This window comes from Gouania willdenowi, chromosome 10, assembly GCF_900634775.1.
Source record: "Gouania willdenowi chromosome 10, fGouWil2.1, whole genome shotgun sequence".
Classification (NCBI taxonomy): domain Eukaryota; kingdom Metazoa; phylum Chordata; class Actinopteri; order Blenniiformes; family Gobiesocidae; genus Gouania; species Gouania willdenowi.
The window spans coordinates 22,236,161-22,249,176 of NC_041053.1; the positions used below are offsets into that span (position 1 = coordinate 22,236,161).

The following is a 13,016-nucleotide window of genomic DNA, read 5'->3' on the forward strand; positions in this document are numbered from 1 at the left end:
AGTGGGTGGCATACCTTCCGATGGGAAACAAACTGGCTGAATATTAACCATGTTTAGAGTGACTTAGAGTGAAATTTGATTACGGGAAAAAATCTGTGTTGATAAAATGGATTGCAGTTAGAAATACGGTAGTAATAATAATAATATCATTAAAGACAGTCAAGTCATTCGGACAAATCACTTTTTTTATGGTAAATGGAATGGACTTGATTTATATAGCGCTTTATCCCCGGTATAGACTGGGATCAAAGCCCCAACCAGTCAATCAGAAGACGATAGTTTTCTATCTACCTTCTGTAAACATATCAATCCAATGATCACATTTGACATTTGTTTAACAAGCACAGCTGGACATTAAACACACACACGGACTATAGGTATGTGTGTATATAAGTAAGTAAACTTTATTTCTATAGCGCTTTTCACAGACAGAGGTTACAAAGTGCTTTATAGTGACACAATGAAATTCAAAACAATAAAATACACAATCATAAAAGCAGCTCTATTGGCTCTGGAAAGCCTGTTTAAAAAAGGAAGTCTTTAGCTGCTTTTTAAAAGTCTCCATAGAACAGGAAGGACAGAGGAAGTTCATTCCAGAGACGGGGCGCAATGGCTTTAAAAGACCTGCCTTCTCGGGTTTTATGACAAGTTCAAGGGACCATTAGCAGGTTTTGGCCTGAAGACCTCAAACTCCGAACTGAAGTGTAGGGCTGGATCAGAAAGAGTGATAGAATCTGGAGACTGTCCGTGAAGCAATGGTGGAAAGTAACGAACTACATTTACTCTCGTTACTGTATTTGAGTAACTTTTTAGTTTACTTTTACTTTTTTGAGTACTTTTTAAAATCTGTAATTTTACTTTTACTTAAGTAAATGTAGTTTCAAGTAACAGTACTTCGCAACATTTGAAATAGATTCTGTTACAGAGTAAAATAAATCCCGCACGCAGACGGGAGTCTGCTACATTTGTGCTATTGAACGTACTCTAGAGCCGTTGTTAGGATCAGCCAATAGAACGTGTATATGTCTATGGTCTGCTCTGTTGATTCATGTGACGTCACTCACATTGCTGTATCGCAACGAAGTGAGAGAGCTAAATTCAGATGGAGAGAAGGAAACTTGAAAATTTGCCGCCTGAAACCATCAAAATGCCCATGTTTTGTGGAGTTTACGGCTGCTCCAATCGTTCTAACCGAGAAAAGGAAAAGAGATTTTATAGAGTACCGAAGATTGACGCTCAAAAGCTCACAGAACAACGCCATAAAAAATGGATTTTAAACCAACGTCTGCGGTCAGGAAGAGCAGAGTCTGCTGATGCCCGTGTCTGTAGCGACCGCTTGATCAGAGGTATGTTAGCGAGCTAACTTTCTGGCTGTGTTAATATAGCATATAGTTTTTGTGCGACTCAGAGCGGAGCGTTTTTGTGCCCCTCGAAATTTTCTTAATGCCGCCCCAATTAATACTGCCTGGCGCCTCGTCCTCCAGCAGTGCCAGATAAGCCACTGTGTGTCTTTACGCATTGTGTGTGCGTTTCTTTTTATAACAGCTACAGAAGTTGTAGCCAATTGATCAGCAGTTTTGTGCAATGATCATGTGATTTTAATTACAATTATTATTATTATTGTTATTATTATTAATATAAAACTGTATTTGTAGGTGTGCGCATGTCACCCTGGGGCATCAGTATAATTTTTTTCTCTTTTGGCTCATTGCATCTAGAATGTTTTATAGACTTTATATAACAATGTATGCATTTCTTGCTTTCAGAGGTGATTTATTGGATGCTCTGACACATTGGATGTATTGAAACAAGCACTTACCTCATCCAATTGACATTTATTTTGTTTTATTTATCCAGGTTAGCCACACCATGTCTTGTTCTCATGCACGTTATTTTGAAATTATGTTCTCCAAAAAATTATATTAAAAATAGAACCTAGTTTGATCTGTATACAAGTCTTTTTATTTTTTATTGCATGTGAGCGATAGAGTGTGAATTTATATGTATATTTATCTCTCTATATGTGTATTTTTTATAATTTAGAGCATTTGTTTATTTTACCATGTTTTTATTGTCTTTTTAAAGCTCCTTCTTCAGTCCTTATTTCTGTAACCAATTCCTGTAGTGTATGCATGCTGCTGTAAAAGTGGGCTGTAATATCATGCCACAAGAAATTGCGGTATTAAAACATCACAAGATGTATCATCAATGGCATGAGTGGCATTGCTATATTGCGAAGAGAGGGGGTTCAAATATAGGAGACATAGTCAATGTCCATAGGTCTCAATTGCTGCCAAAAAATGTTAACATGCTAATATTGTTGAAAAAGAACATGTCATATCTAAAATTTGGGCTATTTAGAATGTAATTTTACCCTGGCATGAATTGTCAGTCTCTGTTTTTGTGTTGTATTTGCAGAGTGGCAGTTTTTGCACTTTAAAAAGTTAAAAATTGTCTTCTTCATTTTTGTTTTTAATTAGGGTTTTTTTTTTTTCCTTTCCAAAAATATACTCTTATATCAATATTGAGAGCCCAGCATTGTATCGTGCTGTGACTGAATTGCTTCATTGTGGGACCAATATAGTCTTATCTCTCATCACTCTTTTTACCCCACACCCCAATCCCTTCAGTTATTAAGTCATTGTGACAAATACACTTCAACATTACTTAAGAATTAAGGACTTAATGTCAGTACTTCAAAGATCAACATTCAAAGATTAAACAGGCAAAGAATCAAACATCTGGTAACACTTATTAATCAAACTGAGGAGTTTGTCATTCTGGGTCAACTTCACACAACACCATTCAGCACAGCCATTACAGGCCTTCATGATGTCATCCATCAGCTGCTTATGATTTACTGCAGATGTGACTCATGGCTGTGAGATAGAGGTAGACAATGACCATATGTTTGAAACAGTCACAGTTTACTGGAAAGCACTGTTTACCTTCTCTCCTCCAGACAGGTATTAGTAAGTCACTGACTGACAAATGGCATTAGCCCCCAGGGGCCATCCCCCAGACCGCAGACACATCGTCTCACTCGTGTTTTCACATGACATACATGAAGGAGGACGTAAGGGTTTATTACATGTGCACATACTATACTTCACAATATTCAGAACAGGAATGATCAAATCCTTATTAAGGATTTAGGCAACTTCCCTGTGAAGCTCAATGAAAAGCAAGATCAGTGTCAAATTTTAAGATGACTAATAAACAATTCACCAAATAAGTAAACAACCAGGTTTTCAAGCAAAAGCCCTGATTGGGAACACTCACCGTGTCTTAGCTCTGATGTTTCCTATTAAAAAGCATAAAGGACTGAGCACTTCAATTATTACCTTTCTACCATGTCTAGCTAAGCCATTACACTTCATGCTTTGATTTCAGACTTTTAATGTTCACATTCCTGTAAGATGGGGGGTATAATAGCCAGTAAAGTGATGACGGCTAGGACTGAAAAACTGCACAGCACTCAACCCTAAATTGAAAGAGGCCAAAAATATGGGAAAAGTGCTTTCCTCAGGGAAGAGAAATTGCAGGTTTTGCTTATTTCCAAGCCAACTTCAAAGACCCCTTCAATTGTCTGCACTGTCTAAATGTCCTAAGAAAGTTTGAGAAAATACAGAGCTTTTTCCATGTCAAAACTATTTTTGTTCCATGTTTATTCTGACAAAAAAAAAACATGATATACAGAACGTAACAGCTATAAACTGGTAGCAAGCACTGCAGCAGTTTCCCCTCCCTCACACTTTACTACATTGTAAAACTACAGCGTTATGTTGTTCAGCCAAAATAAAACAATTATTTAATTAGCATCCATTGACAACATCCTGTTAGCTTTAGCCACAGAGAGGCAGCCAAAACCTCACGGGAGCCATATCTATTTAACGCCAACAAAGTGAACAGTCTAATCTCTGTTAGAATGAAGCGCTTTTAAAATGTTAACCAGCAAAGTAAATGTCCGTGCAAAGCAACATGGACAACAGTTTGGAATTAATTTAAAAACATAATTTGTGTGGCTTGCATTAACCAAATTAGCAGGCTAACACAATGCAAAGCGCTGCCAGCATTCTCAATCACAATTAGCTCTTTAAAGCAGGGCGTTTATATCTCATTGCTTTAGTAGAGTTGCAGTGTGGACTTGGACTAGCAATGCGCTTGATCTAGCAGAACATTTATGTAGACATTAATCCATTCACCGTAAAAGTTGAACATGTAGTACTGTAATACTAATTGTTCTGCAACGCTAAATATATAATTTATTTATTAAAATAAACCAAAAAGCTTATAGATTGTGTACATGTTGCGTGATGGACACAGACACCTGTATCTCTGGCTCAGGTTCAGAGTGCAGCTGCTCCTTCACTTGAGAAGGTAGCAGATAAAGTTGCTGCGCTCAGACCTTTGCTTGGTAAGGGGCGGACAGAAACCCAATACCCATCGCCTTCTCCCCCTCATGCCCCTCAGCAGTTTGTCAATACAGCAAAGAACAGAGGAAAACATGTTCTTGTTCTTGCAAGTACATTGATCAGTATCTCTTGACAGTTAGATGTTCAACCAGATGTAGAGGTTCCACCACATAGATAGCAGTTTCAATTGACCAGTTTCTTTAGTTCAGGTTGCAAAAACAAGAATTAGACATGGCAACAGAAGCTGATTCTCCAGCAATAAATGACAAGATGTCAGTGCAACGTCAGGTATTCACAACTACAAGCATAATGTAACATTAGCTAGCTTCTATGCTTTCTGGCAAAGCTGTTTTGATATAGTATTTGACTTCTAAACCATTGGAAATGCAAAGTCAGTAAGCCATAGTCCATTAGGTTGCTTTAATTACTTAAACCATTACTTTACAGATAGTCATCTACAGATGAGGATATGTAGACTTTGTAACCCTGCACCAGATTATTTTTATTTGTTCCACTTCTATTCGCAGGCTAAAAGACACCCTGTCCTTACATCACTCGCACCGCACAGCTGATTCAAGCCATAAATATCACTCAGAGAAATGGAAAACCCAATCTGCAAGTATGTGGTCTCAATTCCAATGACTGCAGTGGAAGCAGTAAGAGCTAACTTGCCCTAACTCATGACTCAAAATACCAGACCTTTACATTCTGACCAAAAAAATGTCAATATATCAGTTCTCCATGAAATATGAATGAATAAAAGGCTACAAATCCCAAATTAGCCTCCTCTCTAAGACTTTAAAGATAAACTTGTGAAAAAGTAGCACATAGATGCTACATAATACACCCACAGGGGAGAAGGAATAGAAGACTAGATGACGTGCTCACAAATATCATCCTCCTCAAATCGACATGACATCACTTGTAACTTCCTCCTAACTATTGAGTTCAGTGTCTTGGCATGCGTTTGTCGATAGAAACCAGATGGTGTTATTTCGGAGGCACAGTTACATTACAATGTTTGTTAAATCATAGTGGTGTGAAACCCGAGGTAGACATACAGTGTAATGACCAACCATTATGTTCAAAACTTCACCTTACTAAATCTGGATATTTACAATCTTCCTCTTGCCTGGGTTTATTAAAGCCTTTGTGCATTTAAGCCCCAATGGGACTGTACAGCCATAATAATGCTGTATACACTGCCTCAACTTTACCATGCTATAATACAGGAATAATAAATCAAATTTATGGGCAGCCATTTTCAACATGAAACAATTTTTTTTTTTTTCTTTTTACAAAAAATACATCTTACATCTGCTTTACAAAAGGAAAGTGATTTAAATGTTAAATGCAACTAGTGCCATTTAAAAAATTAATTAAAATGGTAAAAATCTAAATATCCACCTCTGATGGGACTTGGTGCTCACAGAATCCAGCAGCTTTCAAACCAATTGAATTAGGTGAAGCAAAAAGAAGGAAAATACAGCTACTGCAAGTCTGCTGGCATTGAAATACCTTTACCAGCACAAAAAGTATGATGTAATAAGATCCTATTTGTTTATTTCTAATAAGCTTAACCTGTTGTTGAGTCTAGTGATTCACACTTCTTTCTCAGCGCAAATGTGCCCTTGGTTTGATTTCAAGGGTGGACCTTGGCTTTTTCTCCCATTGCAAGGTTTTCTTCCACTTTTACGAACCAAAAAGCTTGTAGAAGTGAACGGTTGTGTAAATGCTCATCTGTGTGTGTTAGGCCTATGAGATAATGCAATCCTGTCCAGGGCTTATTCACCTGACATTTGATGTGAGCTGGGAAAGGCTACAGCAGGCCCCTTTGTCCTTGTACAGGTATAGAGGAATAAGGAATTATATTTTCCTGCTATAAATAGATTTATAAGGTTGTCACTAAGTTAGTTATTTGCCTTTAAGGCTCATTAGCTTTTAAAACAATGCTTAGAAGATTTTTTGTTTTAGCTTTTCCAAGTATCCTTTTGTGATTGTTGGCATCCATCATATGATAGAGAGAAGTAAGAATGGTTCAAACAATAGACTCAAAACAGAGACAACTGGGTTGGTCACCAACAGGGTGGAAAAATCTCTGGAATGTCGAGAAAGCCTAACTTTCCAAGCTTGCAATAGGAAGGAAACAAGACCCTTGTATAGTATGGAAACATACACTGAAGAACATATGAGCCCATATGCACAAGGTAACAAGTCAGAGACTTCTAAAAAATTATTACTAATTTTTTTTTTATCAATGAAGCAACTTTTGTGATAATCTGCAACAGTACAACTATGGGGGTTGCTTACCAGCTTTCAGATATCCACTCTCAAACATTGCTAAATCATCATCAAATCTTCACAAACACACTTTCACGTGTGAATGAGTTAGGAATCATTGTGCAGGGTATTACAATAGATTTTTGTTCTGTCACTTGTATGTCTTTATTTAGTAATTGCTTTTACCTTACTGTCTGTCTTCAATGACTCTCTCTTCAGCTCTAAGCCAGGAGAAGAAGAAAAAAAAGACCTACTGGCAGATTTATTTCAATTGGGTTTAGTACACAGAGGCCCGTGTTTTCTTCTTGATACCACAGGAAATTGTATATCTTTGAGGTTTTACAGCCCCTTGTTGGGCTGTTTTCATCATCTGAGACTGCTGAGTTCACTGTCCTTACAGCAATGACTACTTGAGGAAACAGTTCCACTGAGGCTAACTGGGAAGTCCTGTAACATCTTCTTTATAAATCCTGAACCCAAGCAAAAAAAAGTCAAGAGTATCTCTATTGCCACAAAAAAAAGAGAATGCATACACTTTGTGTGAGAGACTTTAATCTGACTATTGGCTTATATTTGCCATGTTGTAAAGTAGTCAATGGCTTTATCCCACCATGAATCCCTGTTTTGTTTGGGACCCGTATGTCAAAGAGGGTTTTTCACATTGGTTTAGTCTTTTATTGGAAGAAGCACACGTAAGCAAACGTTTCGTGACAAAAATCCAAAGGGAGCATAACAACCATGCTTTCAGAAAGCGGAGTGAATAAAAGACATGTTCTGACAAGGCTGCTGATAAGTGATAACTGCTGCCCCCCACCACAGGATTACGTCAATACGGCAACACACGGCACTTTTTCAAAGTCTGTTCACAACATAAATCAAATGGTGGTTGCGTTTTATCCTAATGATCTATTATAAATAGATACCAACAAACTAATTCATACTAATCAATGTGGTAATCATAGGTGTGTAGACCCAAATCAACATATAAAAATGACTTATTACCCTCCACTTAGGTCTCAATAGAAAACTTCTTATAATTAACAAACCTGAGACAATATTCAATGTCAATAAATCTACTGATCAGAGAGTGGACAGGCCTCTGTAGAAAGCAGCGTGACAGTTCAACAGAAAAGAATGCACAATAAATACCATGTCTGTTAGTGAATATCCTGGCAGGAAAGTCATTTCTACCGTGCGCATGAGTCTGAGGCAGCAAGTGTAAAGTTGTATGTTTGTCAGGCCAAGAAGCAATGCACTTATAAGGCCTGGAAAAAAGAGAGCTGCCCTGGCCAACAGTAAAAACAGTTACATACAGCAATTTGAAACGTGATTCAGTGATCCAACGCAGCATTGTCAAACAATTAGCTTGAAAAGAGTCATGTGTATATGTAATGTACATTGAACTCGGAATAAACAATCGATCAAAATACATGAATCTCCTTAAGTTGGAAACAGGGAGCATTGTGAAAAAAGCTGCATGTTAAATGTGTTGAATACACTGATCAATCAGTCATCCCATTATGGGATCAGGATTGATGCTCACTTCTGCTCTGCACAAAGCTCTTTGTCTGAAATGTTCAACTCTAATATTTGACTTCAGTAACAGTTTCTTACCCTGGACACAGTGAGAGGCATGCTGAAGTCCTTGCCTCCCTGCAGCCTGAAGCCCCAAGGCGCCGGGCCGCTCAGGGTAATGGAGTACATGTTCATAGCCTTGAGGGAGAGAAAGAGGGAAATGTCTCAATTCTAGCCAGAAGGCTCGGAAAAGGGTTTCAGAGGTCATACATCCTGTTTTTCGAAACACCTCAAGCAACCAGGGAGCTGGGTTTCTCTCTTTGTTTGCAACATAAATACACACTTTGTTGACAAAAATGACCAAACTGTGATCTTGTCAAACACTATGCAATATGTGCTTTATAAAAGTTGAATTGTAAGTTCAAACCTTTATCTGAAAGTCTCCATACTATATATATATATATATATATATATATATATATAGGCTCAACTGAACCAATTTAGGACATGGGATAATGACGTTGTGGGTTTCTGCTGAATTTCCTATATTACAAACATATGTTTCTTGTGTTAAGCATTTAATCACTGGCTTAAAAAGGCACATAGTTCAACAATGTATATCACAAGGATGATAGATCCAAGATTTAAAGTTCTCCATCACAAACCAAGCAAAAACAGTAGCAATGTGAAGTAGTCTTTCAGTGTTAACAATGTGCAGATGACAGTGTTAAGCCATTAAACAGAGAATGTAAAGAAACACTAAAATAGCTTCATCATCCACACCTGTCAAAACATGCATATCTTATGACAATGGTAATGTCAAAATGCCACATAAAACCATTTTTCCCAATCTAGTCATTTGCATTGACTGGCAACACCCAGAAAACCAAAATAATATTTCAGAAGAAGAGATAACTGGAGGGCTAGAGCTATGCCTCTGGGTTTCAAAATAAATGTCAACCTGACATAAGACCCTGACTGTTGCACTTGTATCCAGACTTCTTTCCAAGCTTCTCCACATCCTCCACCGTAAAGCTACCAGGTGTCATGCTCAGAGCTATCGCAAACAGGACACCTACCTTGTCCGCGAGGGCCGGCCGATAGCCCAGTCCAAGGAAGAAAGCTGGAGAGTCAGTAAGCTAAGGCAAGCAGATTCTCTCTCTGTGTTGGCACACCCTGCCCCCCGATGCTGTCCCAGACACAGGCAAGCCCTTGCCTATGCTCACTCCTCAGAGGCTATATAAGGAATGTAAAACTACACCAAACTATTTCAGCCCAACACCCACATGAGTCACAGAGAGAGAAAAAGAGAGAGAGAGAGAAAGAGAGGAAAGAGGGGGGTGCAAGAGGTAACATCAGCGAGCCCTTGTACCCGCAGATCACCACTGTCTGAAAGTTGATGGATTTTTTTAAGTGCAATTGAAAAACAGGGGGACAGTCAAAGCTGAACCAAAGTTTATAGAACTCCACGTTCCTTATGCAGGGCACAAAAGCTCAGCACAACACAAGCAGCCCCTACAATTAAAGTTTAACAACCTGCATGGTCTTAAAGCTACAGAGCGGCTTGCATATAGAAACAAAACTCTAGGCAGCGGGCTGTCCATAATGTAAAAATGATCCTGCAGTGCAGTCAGAGTAACCTGTAATATAGATGGACATACTGGAACACAACTGTCACTAAAAGCCTCAAATAATCCCAAAAGGAAAAGTGACAAAATTTCACCGGTAAGAACTACAGTTAAAGATTAAAATTGGAGGTAAGTTCTATTTACTCATTATGTTAGATGCTAGTGTATTAGTAAAATATAAAAAATAGCATAGTGCTTGGTAGTGATACAATACACCATTATATATAACTTGTAAAAAAATACAAAGAAAAAAATGAATGAAAAACCTTATGCCCAATAAAAAAAAAACCCCGGCACAAAATGAACTGGAATGTAAATTCAACAATGTACTGAGCAACAACACAACTAACCCATCCCATGATGGTTTGAGCTCAAGTTGCGCACCTCATTAGTAAAACAATATCAACACCAATGGAAATGAACTTTACAACAACAGGAAAAGAGCTGATCATTTCTGACACCTTGTGCTTACAACTTAATAACTCAGTTTTGTACTTTTGTGTTTCAACTGCCCAACGACATCCAACCCTGTTATCAGTAGTAGTTTATTTGAAAATGGCCATGTAGAAGAATTTTAAACAGAAATGTTACAATTGTATGCATTTTTGCATTTTATTAATAGGATGAAACACAGTTTTATAGTGCAAAGGGAGTAGAGCAACAGAGATGTGCTATACAACTGTTATTGTTAATCAAGATCTCCAAATGATGAGTCTGGGTTATGCATTGTTTGCTGCGTAACATTTAGTGGGGATGGGCTAATGCAGTGTTTTTCAACCTTGGGGTTGGGACCCCAATGTGGGGTTGCCCAGAGTTAGAATTTGTTTGATTATTGAAGGGGGGGGGGGGGGGGGGGGGGGGGGGGGGGGGGTCGAGAATGAATGCCCTCCAAGGGGTTTGGGGGTCCTCCCTCTGAAAATTTTTCACAAAATGTATGAAATTTCCTGCATTATGGTGCATGTTTTCCCCCAACAACTTAGAATTGTTGGTTGAGATTTTGACAACCTCTTAATCAGTGTTGCCAGATCAGGTTGACAGTTGACAATCACATCTTAGAACCCGCCCATTCCAATAAAAACCAGCCCAAACTACAGTTGCCAGACACCCATGTGAACCCGTATCATCATAACACATGCAATAGAAAACACACCCAGAGCTTCATATCTGCATCAAATAACCACATTGAAATGATAGATAAATAAGTTTTTGCAATTTGCAACCAACAACAGCGCAGTAAATCAATCATAGGCTACACAAATTGTAAAATGAACCACTGGCATCCTGGCGCCAGGCCAGGGTTAGTAATAAATGATAAATGGACTTGATTTATGTAGTGCTTTATCCCTACACTTAAGTAGTCTCAAAGTGCTTTACAATATCAGCTCATTCACCCATTCACACACCAATGGGACTAGGGATGGGAATTGATAAGAATTTAGCGATTCCGATTCCATTATCGATGCTGCTTATCGATTCGATTCCTTACCGATTCTCTTATCGATTCTCATTGGGTGAGGGAATTAAATAATACAAATAGATTAGTTTGCTTTAACTCTTTATTATATTATCTTTGTCTCTTTAATTTCCTGCAGGAATATCAGCTCTCTTTTAATCCACCAGGTATGGATTGTTTTCACTGGATAATAATATATAAAAAAGCGCTGTACAAAATTGATGAATTATTATTATTACAACATATGACACATTTTGGCTAAAAACATTTGAAAATATTTACAGCGCTCCTTTTGAACTTGAACAACTTGATCTAAAACTAATTAAGACATAAAACAAATAATTGTTCTTTAAAAAAATAAATAAAAATTAACCAAAAGTACAGCTGCACTTATCGTTATGTATTTAACATAAAGCTTTAGTTTAGCCTTTGCTTACATTTCTATAAATGGACCTTCAGAGACGCCATCCCTGTTGTTACATGTGATGTCATCAGCCGTGTGTGTGTGTGTGTGTGTGTGTGAAAGAGAAAACTAAAGATAATGATCAGTATCAGTCCATCTCCCATGTTTGATTACTTGTTACGAGGACATAAACTGGCGACGAGGTGTGTGTTCTTGCTGAAGTTTATTGTAAAGTCCACTTTAGCGCGAGTGTACAGAACCCGGAAGTGACTAGCGTAGCAACAGAGAGGCTACAAACACAGCATGGAGGACAGCACAGCTGCGGGTGGAGGAGGTGGACAACAAACAACTATATGGTGGAAGGAGCTTCACTTGGTGCTAGCATTAAAACAATATACAGGACCTGGAGAAGTTTATCGTTATGTAATTACGAGAAAGGAACCGATAAGTGGAATTGAAATACAAGCAAACAAACGATTCCTAGGATTTGGATTACTGGAAAACGGTTCTCAGAAAGAACCAGTTTTCGATTCCCATCCCATTATGGGACTGAGCTGCCATGCAAGGTGCTGGTCAACCACTGGGAGCGATTTAGTGTTAAATTTCATTATTTCCATCACAAATGACCTGTATGAGGACTACATGCAAAACAATTTCAAACAAAACTAAATTATGCACATACAGAGCACACCGCTCCCTCCCTCCTCTCTTTTTTTTCTTCTCCTCGCCGCATTCCACACCTGTGGTGCTGACAGACGCACAACGACCTGGCCGCACAGCAGCTGATTGAGATTCCAAACACACAAAACCACGAACAACTAGTTTTTAATTCAACGAGCAAATGCCATAGAATAAGTGGGCCACAGCTACAAAAATCAGTCCGAGTGCAAATAAGATAAATTGACATACATTTTTTTTTAATTATTATTTGTTTTCAAACACACATTAAACAAACAATCTGAATCCTATACTTAAACTTTCTCAAATATAAATCTAATTCAAATAAAATGCAGTATAAAAATCGGGTGCATTCGTCACTTTGTAGTCTAATCCTGGCTACTCTGTATTTGAAACACACTTTAATAAACGATCAAAAACTAATTCTAGAAAAAAAATTAATGTGTGGGGTCGCCGGACATTTGTGATATCAAAATGGGGTCACGACCCGAAAAAGGTTGGGAAACTCTGAGCTAATGTATGCTCCTGAAACACAGGACATTTTTATGCCCCCACATTTGTGGAGACAGTTTGAGGATCGTTTTTACAAAAGTAAAGGCAATTTAATTATTATTAATGATAATAATAATGAATCTCACCCAATA

At 38.1% G+C, this 13,016-nt stretch overlaps 1 protein-coding gene across 3 annotated transcripts in view; it reads right to left on the minus strand.

Annotated features, from left to right (window-relative positions):
• The window catches only part of pdlim7 (PDZ and LIM domain 7), a 43,527-nt gene that overhangs the window by 29,552 nt on the left and 959 nt on the right, over positions 1-13,016 (minus strand). The window contains exons 1-2 of one of the 3 annotated variants that reach the window (XM_028460230.1): positions 9,290-9,467; positions 8,310-8,408 (exon numbers count right to left, since the gene is read on the minus strand). The exons of 1 other annotated variant lie outside the window; for it this stretch is intronic. In XM_028460230.1, coding sequence (XP_028316031.1) covers positions 8,310-8,405 — 96 coding nt within the window. In that variant the 5' untranslated portion in view covers positions 8,406-8,408; positions 9,290-9,467. Of the gene's footprint in view, positions 1-8,309; positions 8,409-9,289; positions 9,468-13,016 lie in introns of those variants that run through there. One more of the 3 variants, XM_028460229.1, reaches the window with a different exon arrangement.